The sequence below is a fragment of the Anopheles moucheti genome, chromosome 3 (assembly GCF_943734755.1).
Source record: "Anopheles moucheti chromosome 3, idAnoMoucSN_F20_07, whole genome shotgun sequence".
In the NCBI taxonomy this organism is placed as follows: Eukaryota; Metazoa; Arthropoda; class Insecta; order Diptera; family Culicidae; genus Anopheles; species Anopheles moucheti.
Window position 1 is genome coordinate 22,161,424 of NC_069141.1, and position 17,885 is coordinate 22,179,308.

General features: G+C 46.3%; 5 protein-coding genes across 6 annotated transcripts; 4 read left to right on the forward strand and 1 right to left on the reverse strand.

Annotated features, from left to right (window-relative positions):
- Positions 1-796: 796 nt before the first annotated feature.
- On the reverse strand, positions 797-15,791 carry LOC128305533 (adenylate cyclase type 10-like). Its single transcript, XM_053043024.1, is given in 21 exon segments — positions 797-1,015; positions 1,212-1,977; positions 2,047-2,185; positions 2,258-2,535; positions 2,615-2,775; positions 2,840-3,105; positions 3,164-3,188; positions 3,257-3,386; positions 3,459-3,612; positions 3,688-3,828; positions 4,173-4,663; positions 5,731-5,999; positions 6,114-6,402; positions 6,404-6,697; positions 6,768-7,199; positions 7,265-7,484; positions 7,555-7,755; positions 7,822-8,247; positions 15,318-15,549; positions 15,613-15,707; positions 15,779-15,791. Coding segments are annotated over 21 exon segments (5,241 nt in total).
- On the forward strand, positions 9,356-11,668 carry LOC128305536 (juvenile hormone epoxide hydrolase 2-like). 2 transcript variants are annotated; one of them, XM_053043027.1, is made up of 3 exons: positions 9,356-9,368; positions 10,049-10,837; positions 10,905-11,668. In XM_053043027.1, the coding sequence occupies exons 2-3, from the start codon at positions 10,087-10,089 to the stop codon at positions 11,528-11,530; spliced, it is 1,377 nt and encodes a 458-aa protein (XP_052898987.1). In that variant the 5' UTR covers positions 9,356-9,368; positions 10,049-10,086; the 3' UTR covers positions 11,531-11,668. The 2 variants fall into 2 exon arrangements, with proteins under 2 accessions (XP_052898987.1, XP_052898988.1); XM_053043028.1 differs by lacking the exon at positions 9,356-9,368 and adding an exon at positions 9,958-9,961.
- LOC128305534 (juvenile hormone epoxide hydrolase 1-like) lies at positions 12,075-13,536 on the forward strand. The gene is made up of 2 exons (XM_053043025.1): positions 12,075-12,831; positions 12,902-13,536. The coding sequence occupies exons 1-2, from the start codon at positions 12,075-12,077 to the stop codon at positions 13,534-13,536; spliced, it is 1,392 nt and encodes a 463-aa protein (XP_052898985.1).
- On the forward strand, positions 13,776-15,272 carry LOC128305535 (juvenile hormone epoxide hydrolase 1-like). Its single transcript, XM_053043026.1, has 2 exons — positions 13,776-14,579; positions 14,641-15,272. The coding sequence occupies exons 1-2, from the start codon at positions 13,823-13,825 to the stop codon at positions 15,270-15,272; spliced, it is 1,389 nt and encodes a 462-aa protein (XP_052898986.1). The 5' UTR covers positions 13,776-13,822.
- Positions 15,792-16,170: 379 nt separating the features above from the next.
- Positions 16,171-17,883, forward strand: LOC128303441 (actin-like protein 6A). The gene is made up of 4 exons (XM_053040390.1): positions 16,171-16,475; positions 16,545-16,678; positions 16,738-16,959; positions 17,029-17,883. The coding sequence occupies exons 1-4, from the start codon at positions 16,277-16,279 to the stop codon at positions 17,740-17,742; spliced, it is 1,269 nt and encodes a 422-aa protein (XP_052896350.1). The 5' UTR covers positions 16,171-16,276; the 3' UTR covers positions 17,743-17,883.
- Positions 17,884-17,885: the final 2 nt, after the last annotated feature.

The window sequence follows — 17,885 nt, forward strand, 5'->3', positions numbered from 1 at the left end:
AAATGGATGCTGCTTTACAATTTTCAAAGTCAATATATACGCACTTAAACTTTGCGCGACACCTAAAGCGAGTTGCGTGCCGTATGGCTAATGCGAGTCATGCGTAACGCATAACCCCATTCTAACGAGCACTACGAGCACCGAACGATTTGGTTGGTTGAGATCTGGCTTTGCATTTAATTATGATTCAAACCACCCAATGGATGGATTAGCCGAAGGGCGGGAGCTGGCGGATCACGCGGATTTAAGGGGACGAAGGGATAACGACAAATAATTACACCAAAACGGCCAAATCGACGAAGAAGAACACATGCATACAGAATGCAGGAATAGGGAAAGGAAGCGAAATAAAACCAACCGGACGAAAAGCGGTGCTGCTGGCTTGTCACTCATGAAAATTTATCGCCACACCACTACTTCGCAATTCTGGAACGTTGGGGGCTGGGGAGAAGAGGGAAGGATGTCTAATTTCGGCCTGCTGGTTCGGGAGGCTCCGGTAGAACCGTTACCAACACCAACGCCAACGGATACGATACGTCCACCGTACTGGTTTCCCATCCTGTCCCGCTGCTCGATCAGCTAAGCACCACACACACGCATTGATAAAAATTCAAATTATTCTCCCACTCTGCTCAATCCGCACCGTGATCCACACTCACATACGCAAAGGAAACCATCCCCCCCATTCCCCCCTTCCCCCAGATCACCCCATGCCGCAGAAGAAGGGGAGTGTGATGCGGTTTAGGGTGATGGTTTCGGGCATGACATCTTCCGGACAACCCGATTGCATATTCATTCATCGGAACCGAGCTCTTGGCAATGGCATTGAAAAAGGGTAGATTCGTTCGTGATTCATTATACAGCTCCCATAATCGTACAGCTGCTCGTTGCTGTAGTCAAACAGTGAGCCGGCCGCAAAGCTCTGGTTTCGGCTTGCCCCATCGATGCGATCACTTCCGGCAGCGTGATCCAGCCAGAAGGTTTCCAGCGCCGGCGGTAACTCCCGGTGCCAAAACTGAATTGGTGTTTGTATGTGTGCGTTTGTGTGTGGGGGGAGGGAAGTCGGAAAAAAAGAGAAAATAACATACCACAATCGCATTGGAAATAATGGTAACGAGATAGAGGCAGGGGAAAGCTTCTGAATAATACGTAACAGACATTGCCTAATCGACGCATTACGCCGTATCGACGTCACATAACACTACACAAACCTTGGCCGTGTGCTGGATATGATCGTGGCAGAGATGATCGTTCCTGCGCTGGGCCCGTTTGGCGGCCGCGCCCAACCGTCGGCGAACGTTACCACCGTCCGGATCCACCACTTGCCGGTAGTAGATGCGCATCAGCTCGAAACGTGCCACGTGATTCCGGTTGATCGAGAGCGCCTGTTCCACGTTGCCGAGCAGCGTCTCGATGCCGGCCCGTACCCGCCGTATCTGGGCCGTGTTGCGCGCCTCTATGTGGTAGATCAGCGTCAGCACCATACCCTCCACGATGCGGATCGCGGTGTTGATGTTGATCGTGGAATCGTGCACACCGAGCACGAAATGTTCACGCAACAGCACCAACCAATTGTCGGCCGCTACCCACGCACCGTACCGGACGCACCAAAGCCACAGGTTCGCGAACAGTCGCGCACTGGCAAAGCCGTTCCGTTGCGCCAGGAAGAATTCGCGGTTTTTGAAGTAAAAATTCTCACACCGCCGGTACGACTCGATGCAACAGCTCGTATCGAGCAGCACGTCGAGACAGATCGCATAATACCATATCTGGCCGGTACGGTACTGCTGATGGATGATGAGCTTCTGCAGCGTCCAAAGCGTCTGTACCGTTTCGCCGATGCGCCGGTTCGACAGCAGCACCTCACACAGTATGGGAATGATGTCCCATTCGCACGATTGATACTGCAGCCTATCGTTTATGTGCAGCACAACCTTGCCAAGTTCGATCGATAGAACTTTCTTCGAACGAATGGTTCTAAAGTGATTGAACAAGCATTTCAGTATAGTTGGATGAATTACAAAACCTTTGCAAAACCGATCTTACTGGCAAAGAAACAGAGCGGTATAATAGCGTACTACCGCATCCAGGTAGTCCGCATCGATCCTATGCACGTTTTCGGCCACTATCTGCAATGAACGTTCCTGCATCCAGGCAGTGCTTTCCGAGAACCCAACATGGTAGGCTAAAAGAAAACTCAAAAAAAGGATGTTTAGTTTTCCATTTGACCTCATACCCAACGAGCCGGAAAGGTTACCTGTATGGAAAAAGTTGGCGAATGATTTCACCAGCACCGTACTACTCTTCCGGTGGCAGAGGGCATGCTTCAAACCCCAGATTGCGGCTAACGTTGCCCGGTCCCAATCGCGTAACTTTACGAACAGTTTATGCATACCGTTGAAGCAGCTAGCGATCTGCGATACGATCAAGCTATAGAAAAGGCTTTTGCTGGTAGATGACTTTTCCTTGTAGGCAGGATCAAGGTATTTCTTCACCTTTGACATGTAATATCTGCTCTTCAGCCGAACCAAAGATCTTTTTACAGCAAAAGAAAGGGAAATTACATTGTTATAGAATAGGTGTTGGGATCTCGTTTTCTTTTGGAAAACCTTACCGGTATCGAGGAAAATTCATCCCTAATGTTTGTGAGGCACGATAGTACAGTTCCAGGGCACGCTCAAACTGCTCCAAGCAATACTTTCCTTTAGCCTCTAACGTATAGAGTCGACCCTTCAGATAGGTAACGAGAGCTACGTTTTCTGCTGTATCAATTTGCTGTAATGGAAGATATCGTCTCTAAAGACTCCCGCTCTTACATGCAACTAGAACGACTGCCTACCGTCATCATTTTACTGGCCTCCTCCAGAATTGAGATCGCTTTCGGAATATTGGATAATTTAATGCAGATCCGTGCCCACTCGATATTGGCCTCAACACATTTCTCCAGCAATCCCGCACCTTTGCTATGGAGCACTATCTCGCTAAACATGCTGTAAAGAATCATGTTGCAGTTGCAGGTGATGAAATTGTATGCCCCGTAGCTGAGCACCGGTCCACGTCGCGTTGAACTTCGCCGGCGTTTGAAGCAGCCGAATATCATTGATTCTGAAAGAATTAAACCATATCAACAGTAGGCAGTTACGAGCACAAAACGTTTTCTTACGCTGAGAGGAGTACAATGAAAAACGCTGCAGGATCAAGGAGAAGAAAAAGATTAGTTACACAAGTGTTTGAGTAATTAAAAAAAAACACTTACACTAGCACTGTGCTGAAGTAACATCTCATTGACATCCGGTTCTTCCGACCGTTGACATCCAACCTGCACTACGTACGTTTCTTCACAGCTCATTAAATTTTTAAACGGCACCGATCCGCATGAGTTGCACCTGCACCGGGAACAGAAAACCAAAATCTGTACAAGATTGTCACAATTCCCAACAAATAACCAAATTTCTTACTTTTTAGTTTCACTTTCAATGAACTCCAGCGCATTGCTGTGGTATAGCTTTTTCTGCTCCACCGTGACCAAATTGTACACCGTGCTATGGAACTCACTAGAATTGAACTTAGAGTACCCGCAGACCGCGTACTTTGGCAAATCTTTGCAGTTTCCTAATAGAAATAGGCCAACGTTTAGTAAATCTTCAACAACTTGCTAATACTCTGCATGAATTAGGAAACACTTACGATCTACGTCTAGGGCGATGCAGGCACATTCACCACGCCCCAACCAGCTGCTGTTTACATTCCGCTGCGCTAACCGGAAACCGTCGCTAAAGTCACCGATTGCGCACGATAGGATTTGAAGGTCAAACAGCTTCTTCATTGCTTTGGCGATGCGAAACGTACGGGAGAAGGGTGCGTGAAAAGGGAAGGAAACGATTTGGCAGGTAAAACATTACGGTGGTCGCAAACTGTTTGATGTGGTTAGAAAATTTCGGGTACCACCCCAAACTGATCAGCAATGGTAATTGCTCTAACCGAACGAATTTATAGCCCGTGGTTCTACCGTCTGCTGCATCTGCATGCAGCACGCTAGACGAATTGCAAACGAGCGTACCTAGCTCTCCCTCTATGGCTTACTTGTTTGCATCTGTATTCCAGCACCACTTCCGCAAAGTTTTTCGTCTTTCGACCCCACAAAAAAAAAAACACCGTAACATCATACTTACCAATTGCTACATCCCATTCACTCTCCATGGCCATCGTGTACATTAGCGAGGCGCGCAGAAATTTCTGCCCCAAAAAGGCGGCACATTTGCATACGAGCTGCTCGAAGGCGGACAGCGAATCGTACAGCATCAGATGAAACGCTTCCAGATTGCGGGAGGTGTAGTAATCCTTCGTGTCGACCGTATCCGTCAGGTACGCCACGTCCACGATCTTGTTGAATAGTGAAGGTGACGGATCGCCCGGATAGAGCAGCGGATCGCCAATGTCGAACGACGATTCGAACAGCCGCCAGTCGGAAAGGCTTGGCCGCAATGCGGTGCTGGATTTGATGCTGTCCCGCTGCAGGAACGACGCATCGCAGAACACGTAGCCTTCGGTCTGGGCTTCACAGTAACCCATGCGCTTCACGCGCAGGGTACCGCTCTGCCGTAAGCATAGCAGAAATGTGTTAATCCATCCCGGATTCCCGTTGCTGATGGTGTGCAGCAGCCTAATTAGTGGAACAAAGCCCTTTAGTAACTATTTCCTGGTGGATGGGATAACACTACATACGTCAGGAGGGTTACATGTTACATCACGATCGTCACCCATCACCAGTCCGGTCTTATACAACGGCAATCCCTGTCCAGACCCCTTACGTGCACGCAATGTGCTCTTACGCACATCTCGACTTTCCTGCTCCTATTGCACAACACATCTCGTACTGACAGCTGTAACTTTCTTTTCCTTGTTGAACATGCGTCACTTACATCAGAACGATACAAAAGGGCCGGGTTAGGCTACCTTTTGCATATTGCAGTGCAAAACAAAAGCTGTATCTAATTTGCCTAAACCGTAACTGTATCTAGCTAATGCGCGCTTGTGTTACCAGATCGGTTCTATGTTAATAACGAAAACGGTGCTTTGTCAAGTTCGATTCAAACTGCAACGCTCCGTTGTGCCGCCAAGTGCGCCTAATGTATGCCTAAAGTAACGGTGACGTTTGCACTCGGTTATGAACCGTCTAGCGGTGCAATCTTCACACATCACCAAATTGAGCCAGTTTGCTAGCGCAAAATGTTATGTGAGGATGCTAGGATGCCATAAGGCCTCGGGCGCATCCTGACCGTTCCGATGGTGACAAAACCAACGCGCATCCGTTTTTAATTGCGTGCAAATCTATGCGTTCACGTTCTCAATAACTATCCTCTCGCTTTCTGCAAATCAGACCCAGGAGGCCGTTTTGCATTGCCTGCCCGTCTGTATGAGTTCTCTCCTTCCCCCGTGGGGGCCCAGCAAGAGGTAAATAGGCGATTATAAAACAAGCCAACCGTATACACTGTTCTGAACCGTCACGTGCGGCGTGATCGCAGCACATGGGCGAATTGCTTGTCCAGCTGTTGATCCACAAACACGATTCGAGATGAAAACAAAACAATTTTCAAATGCCTTCTTATACAACGAGCCCACTGCCGACACGTGATGCTCGTCCCCATTCAAACGCGACACAAACCCGGTTAGCGCCCGTCCATACACCCACCCGCCCACAAACCTTCCGGCGTGATCCTGCCTACCTACCGTTCCAGATCCAGCGGAATAGCATTAACGTTCAGAAACTGGCAAGCGACCGCTTTGTGTAGCAATGTTTCTATGGGCGGCAGCTTTACCTGGCACACATTCGGGCTGTCGAGAACGCGAACACGCAGCGGGCTCAGGCGCTTCTGGTAGCCCACCGTTAGCACGGTAATGATCTGTGGCATTTCCCAGATGACGTCAAACAGATCGAACGATTCGTCGTCTATAAACTCAGCATCGTCGATTATCAGCACCCAAAGGTTTTGAAACGTCTAAAACAAATTAAGATGCAAACGCGTGAACGGAGTTAACATTCGAAACCGTGCCTACGCGCCCGGTAGGTATGCAAAGCGTAGCACACATGTAACGTGTAACGCTACCCCTACCTTATGACAGAGAAACCGGAACAATTCCTTTCTAGCAGAATCTCGTTCCGTTTGGTTTAAACCGACCGTTGCCTCCGTTTCGCTAAAATTCGTACCAAGAATTTCGTTCAAAAGCGACAAATGTTGTTCCATTTTGTGCTCGCGTAGGTACAACTTCATGCGGTTTTGTCTCGTAACGGTTGTTATTGTTTCGGTGAATCCGAGCGGTCGGCAGATGCAAAGGCATGCCGCGGAATATGGTTTCTGGCGGAGAGAGAGAAAAATATTAGCAAATCCTTCGTGTTTACACAACACTTTCGCTTACCTTTGCGTCCTTCAGACTGAGGGAAAAGCACAACGAGCTTATGTGTTTGTTGCGAAGCGCAATGTAGAAAAACTCATTCACTAGACGAGTTTTACCCACCTGCGCTTCGCCGCGTATTAACAGACAGTTTTGAATCCATTGATCCTTTGAGAAGTCGGTCTGAGTACATTGTTGGGCAATCACCATACCATCGTCGATCATTTCCTGGAAGATTTCTACAAATTGATCACGATCGACTAATGGATAGTTGTATACCATCGGCTTCAGCAATTCGCGTTCCCTGTGAAAGGAATGGATATGTTTCAGTAGACTGATCGTACTGCTACAACTAGCCATCACACAAATCTTACGCAATAAATTCCCGAAACTCATAGATAGGGCCTACGTTGTGCAATCCCTTCAGTTGTATTGCATCTTGCAGCGTGAAGTGAGCCGGGTCCAGTTTACTCATCATGAACGTGCTCTTGTCGCAGGTCACCTTATGCGGATAAGCCATCATCAAACGGGCCGCTTTGTTGACGTGAACTCCAATTGCAGAATATTCACGCCGCACTGTATGTCCCACAATGCCGCAGTACGCAATGCCGGTCGTAATACCGATCGAGGCAGAAATGATCGATGGATTTTTGGCGTACGTCTCCTGTATTTCACACGCACAGTGCAGCGCGATCTGACTGTCCATTTCATGCTTTAGCCCACGCAATCCGAAAATAATTAGAAACATCACATCCTTGTCGAACAGCGAGAGTTTGTTGACGTTTCCTTCATAGCCTTCGACAATCCTAAAATTAAGAGCAAAACATGAGCCTTTCGTTCTGAGCCTACACCTGCACCCGCGCTTTTGTACTTGCAAACGGTGGTAAAAATGGCATTAATTTCCTCGATCATTGGAACGACGTCCCGTGGTTTGAGCACGATGTTTAAAAATACCGTCACAATTTGTCGCATTTCGGTCAATAGCTCTAGTGGTTCATTGTTTTCGACAGCGTTCAGAATGGGCTTAATGAGAAACTTTTGCAATGATGATGACACGACGTGTGGCGTTACATGTTTAAGACGAGGACGAACTGAGGAAGAAGTAGAAAGAAACGATATTGAAAGAGAGATCTTCAAAGGTGGGGATGTGGTGAAACTTACTTGCAAGCATTTCACTATCAATTTTGATTGTATCATCTTGCTCCGAAGGGTATTCGCCATCATGATCTTCCCGATAGGAAGCATCCACAAAATTTAATCGTTTCGTCGACCGCCAATAGCTGGTGAATCCTTTTATTTTCAGATGCATTCGGTCAGCACACGACACCCAAACATATTCATTATCGTGGATATAGCTCCATGCTGGAAACATAATGTAAAACCAAATCTATGTTCCATAAATAGCTTAAAACAAGGCAAATCCCTCACCATAGTAAGTTACAATGATGTCACCCGCCAGTGCCATCCGTTCCGCCAGCTTCACCTTCCATACAGGCTCTCCGGCAACGACGTAATGGGAAAAGGCGGCATCTCCCACCAGCGAAAAGTGTACCTCACCGGCCGAAATAGCGACCTTGATCCGCAGCGTAACATCGACGTCGGTCTTGTAGCTGCCGTAGGATAGCTGTATAATGATCGCCGTGTCGATCGCTCGATGAATCGCATCCGGTAAGGAGACGGAAGAGTTTGCCTTGAACAGCACCAGGATGGCATCGCCGGAGAATTTGAGAATGTCTCCGCCGTGGCCTAATATTTCATATACGATCCCGCCAAGGTAGGTATTTAGCACTTGTGACAGCTTAGATGCTCCACCTTTTTCCGGATTGTTGTACAGTTCGGATAGATCGGTAAAACCTGGAGGTAGGTAAAGGAAAGGCATTAATATTTGTGCACCATTTGTGATTTGGAGGAACTCCGAGTTAACAGAATCAACCAAGAGTGGGCGATCAGTTTTAGGAATCTCTAGGGCTTCTCTGGAAGTTATCAAGTCTAGGGCTTCTCTGGAATGCAGTGGCCAGTTTGTGACTTGATTGAACATAAGGATCTTTATCTATTAGTCTTCAAAAAGGGATGATCTTCGTTAGTGCTTTTATCCAAAAAAACCAGCATTGCCATGGCTTTTAAAAATAACCATTTGCCATTGGCGTTTATTTATCATTGTGCATTGAAGGTGCCTAAGTGGATCATATGTTCAGATGCTAGAGAAGGGCATCGCCTGGGAACTAGCCCTGGACCAATGTCCCACCGTGAAGAAGTAGTGCTCCAATCAGCATGAGACGTAGAAGAGTGGACAATTGGAGGTTAGATCAAGGCGAGACAATCGAACGAAGCATAAAAATATGAATAAAAGCATTGTGCGATTACGCATCGTACATAATTGTGCCAGTATTAGTGTAACCACGCAATGACTTGTGCAAAAAAAATAACTGCGATAAGTTATATGCAAAAAGTAAATATCTTCAAATCATTTGTGGAACTGATACTTCGATCGATGCAATTTGCATAATAACAACATACTTGAAACATTAGCTGGAACACAAATTATTCTCCCATGCCGAGATTGCCAGTGTATTGGTAAAATACCGGCGCTATGTTTATGCTAGGTGAAACAGAAAGATTCTACTGTAAATCTAACTCATATAAAAAATTGTTGTGTTATTATAACATTTCATTAAATATAACGCAACTACTTCAAGGAATCAAGAAATATCAAGAAAAATTAAGAATATGTACAATTTAAAAAATGACATGCCGAAAGTTTGAACATAATTATTTCAAATTCAAACTAATCAAATAATTTAACCATTTTAATTCATTCACCACAAAATAGTTAAACCGATAATAACACCTAATAAATAAATAACATTCAGCGGAATGCATGAAGAACTTTTCGATCAACCCACACGCATTTTTCTAATACCGGCAAACGCATACGAAACGAGCTGCTTTGTTACTACCACTTCGGAGCTGGAACGGTAAGCATGGTTGTTACGGCGTTTCGCGCTTCTTTTCATTCGATAGAACAAAACGATCGCTATCGCGGATCAAATTGCCGCTTTGGCTGGCAATCTTTTAGCTCAGAGTGAGAATTTGTGCGTTTACGTTATTCTCCGCACGTTTGGAGTAAAACTATAATTCTGTGAATTTCGTAACCGAATGGCGTGGTGCGCCTTTTGTTGGTTGCAAACAATATTCCCGTTGTCAAGGCCAAAGCCAATCGCTAAACTTCAGTTGCTATCAATAAGTGGGGAAGAATAAAAAAACACCCGCGGCGGCAGTGTGAATATGTTTTGTTTATTTTTCTCCGGGGTTTGATAAATTACGGTTGAATACCGTAGACCGCTGAGTCATGGCGCGAATGAAATCATTTTCGAATATACAACATCTTCATTATTGTGTTGTGAAGTGGTGTGCCATTACATAACATTACAGGTTATTTAAATGGTGTTGCATGTTGCATTTTTCAAGCAATGTCATCATGATCGCCATTATAGACAGCATTATCATTTGCCGCTTATCACTTTTTCCACCTGGGTCGAAGTTGCTCACAACGCCTATCAGCTTATCTGTGCGTCTTATCCATCAAAGTAGCAGGTCAAAGGCGGCCTATATCGCGTGCCGTGCTCTACAGTTTATCCATTTATCCTCATTCCAGGTGAAAGAACCCTCAGTTCGTGTCGTTTTCCGTGCAAGATGGGCTTTATGACAAGAGTTGTGTTCGTGGTAATATCCCTGACCGTTGGCGTGGTATTGAAGCAATACCGTGAACTGGCTGCACCGTTGCCAGTCCCGGAACTGAACCTCAAACAATACTGGGGCCCGGGAGATGTGAAGCAGTACAAAGAGGATACCAGCATTAAACCGTTCAAGGTGTCGTACGATGCTCCCGTGATCGAGAAGCTACGAACAAAATTGAACGATGTTCCCACACTAACGGCACCGCTCGAAGGAGTTGCTTTTGAGTATGGATTTAACACCAACCGGCTGAAGGACATCATCAAGTACTGGCGAACCACATACCTGGACAGCTGGAGCGAGCGGGAGAAATTGCTCAACAAATTCCCACACTTCCATACCCAAATTCAAGGGCTCAACATGCACTTCATACATGTGAAACCGAAAGTTCCGGCCGGTACGAAGGTTTTACCGCTGCTCCTGCTCCACGGATGGCCCGGATCGGTTCGCGAGTTCTATGACATTATTCCGATGCTGACGACCAAATCGAAAGATAAGGACTTTGTGTTCGAAGTGATCGTACCGAGTCTGCCCGGATACGGTTGGTCGCAGGCAAGCGCCAAAAAGGGTCTCAGTCCCTCCGAGGTGGCAATCGTGATGAAAAATCTTATGAGCCGTGTTGGGTTCGAAAAGTTCTACATCCAGGGTGGTGATTGGGGATCTCTAATCGGAAATTACATTTCCACCTTCTTCCAGGGCAATGTGTTGGGTAAATGACCGAATGTTGAAAGTGCTGATCGCGTTGACTTATCTATGAATTGTTTCCCCCGTTTCAGGTGTGCATCTTAACATGTGCTCCGTCAACACCGCCCTTTCGTACCCGAAAACATTCCTGGCTGCTCTGCGTCCTTCGCTGTTCATTGATGAACAGTACACCGATTATTACTTCCCGTTCGGTACTAAATTCGCCAACATTATCGAAGAGACCGGTTACATGCATATTCAGGCAACGAAACCAGACACCATTGGCACGGCACTGCAGGGCAATCCGATCGGTCTGGCGGCCTACATTCTGGAGAAGTTCTCCACCTGGACCAATCCGGCCTATCGCAATCTACCCGATGGTGGGCTGGAAAAGTATTTCAAGCTAGACACGTTGTTGGACAACGTGATGATCTACTATCTGACCGACACCATCACAACCTCGCAGCGGATTTATGCCGAAGCTTTTGCAGCCGACGAGCTGAAGAAGAATATTGATCGCATACCGACCGCGGTTCCGGCAGCCTGTGCCAAATTCCGATACGAGCTGATGCAACAGATCGACTGGATATTGAAGGATCACTTTACCAATCTGGTACAGAGCAATCATTTCGCGGATGGCGGACACTTTGCTGCTATGCAGCTGCCGGAAGTGTTGTACAAAGACTTCGTCACATTTATTGCCTCGCTTCAAAAGTGAGCAACATTGCGTAGAATGTACAATAAACATGCCAGGGACAGGGATAATTTTGTGATTTTTTAATTATAAATAAAGTTATCTTTGCGCGACTGTTGTACTATATAAAAAATAGAAATGAACTGTTCCTTTTACCATGAATAAATGCGAAAGAAGTAGGCTTTGAATGGAGCAGATATTTCACCTTTAATTCTCATTGCTGATAAAAAAGTTTCTTATCTTGCTGTAAATACAAACAAACATCAGTCAATGAGCAAAGGTTACACTATGGGACCAAACTTCGATAAAAGGCGGGGAACGAAATGGAATTATGCTTCGGAACATAACAATTTTATCATTTTCATTGCGGTCAATCATTGTAACTGGTTGCTCCCATAGTAAGTTCAGCAAGGTTCAATTAACTATCACAACTTCTCTCACCCTTATCTTAACACACCTCTGAACGATGACGCTGCATTATTGTGCTCCGCAAATAGAACTCCATTCGGGTCGTTGAGAACACACCAAGAACAAATTGGGGGCACAACACACCAGTACCATTTGAGCAATGGGTCTCGGGACACAGTTTCTTTGCCTGTTTGTCGGTTGTGTCGGTTTGACGGGGTATCAATACTATCGTGAGATTACTGAACCGTTACCAGTGCCAACGCCTAATCTGAACGAATATTGGGGACCTGGCGATGCAGCGACTCATCAGGAAGACACTTCAATACGACCGTTCAACGTTTCCTACAACACATCAGTGATAGAGAAGCTCGTCCGACAGCTAACAGACCTGCCCCGTCTAGCTGCCCCACTTGAAGGTGCCGGTGCGTTCGAGTATGGGTTTAATAGTAATCGCTTGCAAGAAATCATACGTTACTGGCGCGAACATTACCTTCCGAAATGGAGCGTGGAGCGTGAACCGTATCTGAATCGTTTCCCACACTTTAAGACACAAATTCAAGGTTTGGACATTCATTACATCCACGTGCGACCCAATGCTGACGAGCAGAAAACGGTGCTACCTTTGCTGCTTCTGCACGGTTGGCCTGGGTCGGTCAGAGAGTTCTACGACATCATTCCTCTGCTGTCTGAATCCTCCAACGAAAGGGAGTTCACTTTCGAAGTGATCGTACCGAGTTTGCCCGGATTCGGTTGGTCACAAGGCAGTGCCAGGGTAGGATTGGGTGGCCAAAAGATGGCGATCATCATGAAGAATCTTATGGAACGCATAGGCCACCAACGATTCTTCGTGCATGGAGGTGATTGGGGTGCGCTCATTACGGATGTGATGGGGACATACTTTCCGCAGAACGTAATCGGTAAGACACGGAACGGCGCAAGACATTATGCCTCTCTTCTAGGGAAGGTAATCACCCATCTTCCACACAGGTATACATCAGTCTGGCTGTGGTGTAATCGGGACACTGGCAACATGGAAAACCATGATCGCTAGCTTCGTGCCGTGGATCTTCATGGAGGAACGGTACATTCCGTACTATTTTCCACTCCAATCCTACTTCAAGGAAATACTGCTCGAGTCCGGCTACATGCATCTTCAGGCTACGAAACCGGACACAATCGGTGCGGTACTGGTAGGAAACCCGGTCGGGTTAGCGGCCTACATTCTGGAAAAGTTTTCCACACAAACAAATCGGGCCTTCCGTACGCTGCCGGACGGTGGTCTTGAAAGGGCTTTCAGTCTCGATGCGCTTTTGGATAATGTTATGATATACTATCTGACCGATAGCATTACTACATCGCAAAGAATTTACATGGAAGCATTTAGCAAGCGGGAACTGTTTGCCGGCGAGCTTGAGCGTATCCCCAACACGGTACCGACGGCGTGTGCGAAATTTAAACATGATGTACTGCAAACGATTGACTGGGCATTGAGGGGCCATTATACGAATCTTGTACAGAGCAATCACTTCGATGAAGGTGGCCACTTTTCGGTAATGGAGCTACCGGTAGTAGTGTATCGGGATTTAGTACAGTTTGTCGAGAAGGTGTTGCAGACGAGCTGAGATCACTGTGTAAGATGTGTCACGTAAAATAAATATATTATTAAAAATTATTCTAGTATTCGTGCGCAGTGAACATACCTGTAACGAACTCGCTCAGGTGAACCCCAAGATTGGAAAATCCCTCACTTACACTGCCTTACCCATTATCAACATGATCCACAATAACGTGTTATATCTAATTCCTATTGATAAGGGGTTGCATCCCTTTTCCAAACGAAACTGTGCCAGGGTGCCGAATGTGCCGAATGAGTTCAGTAGCATTTCGGATTGCTTCCATGCAGCGGCAATGGGTCTAATAGCACGCGCCGGTTTTGTTCTGCTAGGCGTACTTATCGCACTCGGCTACAGACTCTACGATAAATTGTCCGAGACGCCACGTGTACCGAATGATATTGAGTTTTTCGAATACTGGGGTCCGGACGGTGGTGACCCATATGGGGACCGTTTGGAGATAGTGCCGTTTAACGTATCTTATTCACCGGAAGTGATTGAACGTTTGCGAAAACAGTTACACGATGGCCCATCGCTAACCGTTCCACTCGAAGATACCGCATTTCAGTACGGATTCAACAGCGACCGTTTGCGGGAAATCGTACAGTACTGGCGTACCGATTATTTGGACCGCTGGGATGAACGGGAAGCGTACCTGAATCGCTTTAAGCACTTCAAAACCCAAATTCAGGGACTGGATATTCACTTCATACGCGAGAAAACGGAAACGGTCGTCAATCCGAAGCGGTTCGTACCGTTGCTGATGCTGCACGGTTGGCCTGGATCGGTGCGTGAGTTCTACGACATTATTCCGATGCTTAGCAATCGAACAAGTGACAAAGAATACGTCTTTGATGTGATTGTACCTAGCTTGCCTGGATACGGATGGTCCCAGGGATCATCGAAACCGGGTCTGAGTGCGTCCAAAGTAGCGGTAATAATGAAAAATCTGATGGCACGCTTAGGATACAAAAGGTTTTACATCCAGGGTGGAGATTGGGGTGCTATCGTTGGCAACTTGATGGCAATTCTATTTGAGAAGGACATTTTGGGTAAGTACACTTATGGAGACTGCAAGCCAAAGGGTCGTTTTACGATCAATTTTCGTTTCAGGTGTTCATCTCAATATGTGTATGGCAAGCGGAAGCCCTCTTACCATGGGGAAAATGGTCCTGTCGAATCTGGTGCCGAGTTATTTCATTGAAAAGCAGTTTATCGAGTTTTACCATCCTACCTGGCCAAAAATTGCAGAGCTGATTCTCGAGGGAGGCTATATGCATCTACAGGCTACCAAACCGGATACGATTGGTGCAGCACTTCAAAGCAACCCGGTGGGATTGGCGGCCTACATACTGGAAAAGTTTTCCACATGGACCGACCCCTCCAATCGAGACCGGAAGGATGGTGGTCTGGAGCGACACTATTCGCTTGACGCACTGCTAGACAACGTGATGATCTATTACCTTACCAACAGCATAACAACATCCCAAAGATTGTATGCGGAATCTTTCAACGCAGCAGAGCTAGCGAAAGAGTACGAAAACATTCCCACCAGTGTCCCGGCGGCATGTGTCAAATTTCGACATGAATTGTTCCAGTATCCCGATTGGATATTGAAGGAACATTTTACGAACTTGATGCAAAGCAATCACTACAACGATGGAGGTCATTTTGCCGCGATGCAACTCCCCGACGTGCTTTACAAGGATATCGTTCAATTCGTGAACCGACTTTATGTGCGTTGAAAGTGAAAGGTGATAACTCAATAAAATACATAAAAAATTACTTACCGGAAACATCGACAAACATAATCGCGGTCATAAATTGGCTCGTCTTGTAATCGTCCGGGCTGTAAAGCACCTCGTCCGGTACCATCGAACTTATCACCTTTGTTTTGAACTGCTGGTGCGATTTGTTTAACTTTCCGATGATGTTCTCGTACAGGTTGGATGGCATTTGGTTCCATAGGAACTGATACAGGAAGCTGAACCGTTCTGGAAGGTATTTCTTCAAGTTCTTTTTCTGTTGAAAGAATCGAAGGTGAATGAAGGATCGCTCTTAATTGCGTGAATTAGATTGCATTACCCCTTTTAATCGGTTTCGACATCGTGAAATAAACAGTTCCTTGTCTACCGCTTTCTTCAGTCGGGCTGATCCGACATCCACTATAGATGAAGGCACTACAATTAACGAAGATTGCACATTATGATTTGTCTTTAGTAGAAAGAGATTAGCACATGATTGAGCATACTTAATTCCAGCATTGCGGTTCGAACGGATAGGTTCACCGGGGTTATTTGCTACGAGGCGACGAAATTTGATGTGGCGAATTAACGCAAGGAAAACTCTATGCATACTAGGTACAAAATTTGAACAACTGAGTGTTTTGGTTCGAAATTTACTCCAAATATCGGAGTATTTCGTTGTGTTCTTATAAATATAGCATGTAGTAATATAAACAAAATTTAATAGTTAGTTTAATAATTAGAGTTGATAATAGGAACAAAAACCGGGTGAATTAAAAGTTTGTTGTTTTCCATTTTTATAGCGACATTTCCGATCCTGCCATAAAACACACGACTGTCAAATTGACTGTCATGCCAATTGTCAAGTCGGCTTCCTTGGTGTCAAAACGAAAAGTGACGCCGGGAATTGTTTGGTTTTGTTGATGTCCGTATATTTGTCGTGATATTATATTGCAAATTCTGCTAGGTTTAAAAGTTTTCTCTGTGCAAATTACGACGGAACGATGAGCGGCAGTGGAATGCTGTACGGTGGCGACGAAATTGGTGCGCTCGTCTTCGATCCTGGGCATCATTCATTGCGCGTAGGATACGCACAGGATGACACACCGAAAGCCGACATCCCTTCCGTCGTCGGCGTTGGTCCGACAGATCCGGTAATGAATTCGGATCTGGAAACGAAGGCAGACAACAACATAGGGAGCAGTACGTATTGAGTTGCCGGAAAATACCTATAGATGAAATTAATGTCCCAAAAACATGTTTCTTTTGTAGCGAATAAATATTACGTCGACACCACACACATCAATGTCGCACGGCCAAGCATGGAAATTCAATCGTACATGAAGGATGGAATGATTGAAAACTGGGATCTGTTCGAGAAGGTCATTGATTACGTGTACGCCAAGGTAACAACTACACACCAATCCAACTAAAGCTGCACATTAACATACCGTTCGTTTTGTAGGTTGTACAATCGGAATCGATGTACCATCCGGTGCTGTTTTCCGAATCTGCCTGGAACGTGCGCAATAATCGTGAGCGCCTAACGGAACTGATGCTAGAGAAGTACAGCGTTCCGGCATTCTTCCTCGTGAAAAATGCAGTTTTGGCGGCTTTTGCAAACGGTCGTGCTACCGCACTGGTAGTGGATAGTGGTGCAACACATACCTCGGCCGTTCCGGTTCATGTGCGTTTGATTAAATTTTAAACGGTACCTTCTGTAATGCTTAAATGTCTTTTTTTTTGTTCCACTTAGGAAGGATATGTTCTGAGCCAAGCGGTAGTCAAATCGCCTCTGGGCGGCGATTATCTTTCCCTCCAGTGTCGCCATTATCTCGAAAGTCAAAACATTGACCTCACACCGACGTACGCGATCGCGTCGAAGGACGTCATTAAGGAGCGCGATACGGCTCGGTTTACGCCGAAGGAGTTACCCGAAAAGCTGACCGCTTCCTGGCAACAGTACATGCTCAAGGGATTGCTGCAAGACTTTCAAATGTCCGCCGTACAGGTACTGGAAACACCGTACGATGAGCGCACGGCCGCTGCAATACCCGCCGTACATTACGAGTTCCCGAACGGGTACCATCAGGACTTTGGTCCGGAACGATTCAAGCTGGCGGAAAGTCTGTTCGATCATAACATGCTGGGTGCGGGCCAGCTGGCCTCGGCAAGTGTGGGTATGTGCGATGCGGACGTTCGTTTGTCGTTGTATGGTTCAGTGGTGGTTACCGGTGGTAATTCTCTGCTCCCTGGGTTTGCCGAACGACTCAACCGAGACCTGCAGCATCGAGCACCCTCGAACACACGGTTGAAGATGATCTCGGCAAACGGTTCAGTCGAGCGAAGATTTGGTGCATGGATTGGAGGTTCGATTCTCGGTAGCATCGGTACATTCCAGCAGATGTGGATCTCTTCGCAGGAATACGACGAAGCGGGCAAAAGTCAGGTTGAGCGCAAGTGTCCCTAGGCACTCGGAGATGCAAAGGAGCCCGTAATCGTGTGAAATTTCTTTTATTTTAAACAAACATATTTTGTAATCCACCCATTTCAACTTTCTCGATGTGACAAGACGCAAAATAATAACATTGCCGTTATGGTAGAGCATGACCT

Coding starts and splice junctions, on each gene's coding strand:
- LOC128305536 (XM_053043027.1), top strand. CDS start 10,087: ATGGGCTTTATGACAAGAGTTGTGTTCGTGGTAATATCCCTGACCGTT. Junction 10,838..10,904: donor CTTCCAGGGCAATGTGTTGG/GTAAATGACCGA, acceptor CCCCCGTTTCAG/GTGTGCATCTTAACATGTGC.
- LOC128305535 (XM_053043026.1), top strand. CDS start 13,823: ATGGGTCTAATAGCACGCGCCGGTTTTGTTCTGCTAGGCGTACTTATC. Junction 14,580..14,640: donor ATTTGAGAAGGACATTTTGG/GTAAGTACACTT, acceptor TTTTCGTTTCAG/GTGTTCATCTCAATATGTGT.
- LOC128303441 (XM_053040390.1), top strand. CDS start 16,277: ATGAGCGGCAGTGGAATGCTGTACGGTGGCGACGAAATTGGTGCGCTC. Junction 16,476..16,544: donor AGACAACAACATAGGGAGCA/GTACGTATTGAG, acceptor TTTCTTTTGTAG/CGAATAAATATTACGTCGAC. Junction 16,679..16,737: donor TTGATTACGTGTACGCCAAG/GTAACAACTACA, acceptor TTCGTTTTGTAG/GTTGTACAATCGGAATCGAT.
- LOC128305534 (XM_053043025.1), top strand. CDS start 12,075: ATGGGTCTCGGGACACAGTTTCTTTGCCTGTTTGTCGGTTGTGTCGGT. Junction 12,832..12,901: donor CTTTCCGCAGAACGTAATCG/GTAAGACACGGA, acceptor TCTTCCACACAG/GTATACATCAGTCTGGCTGT.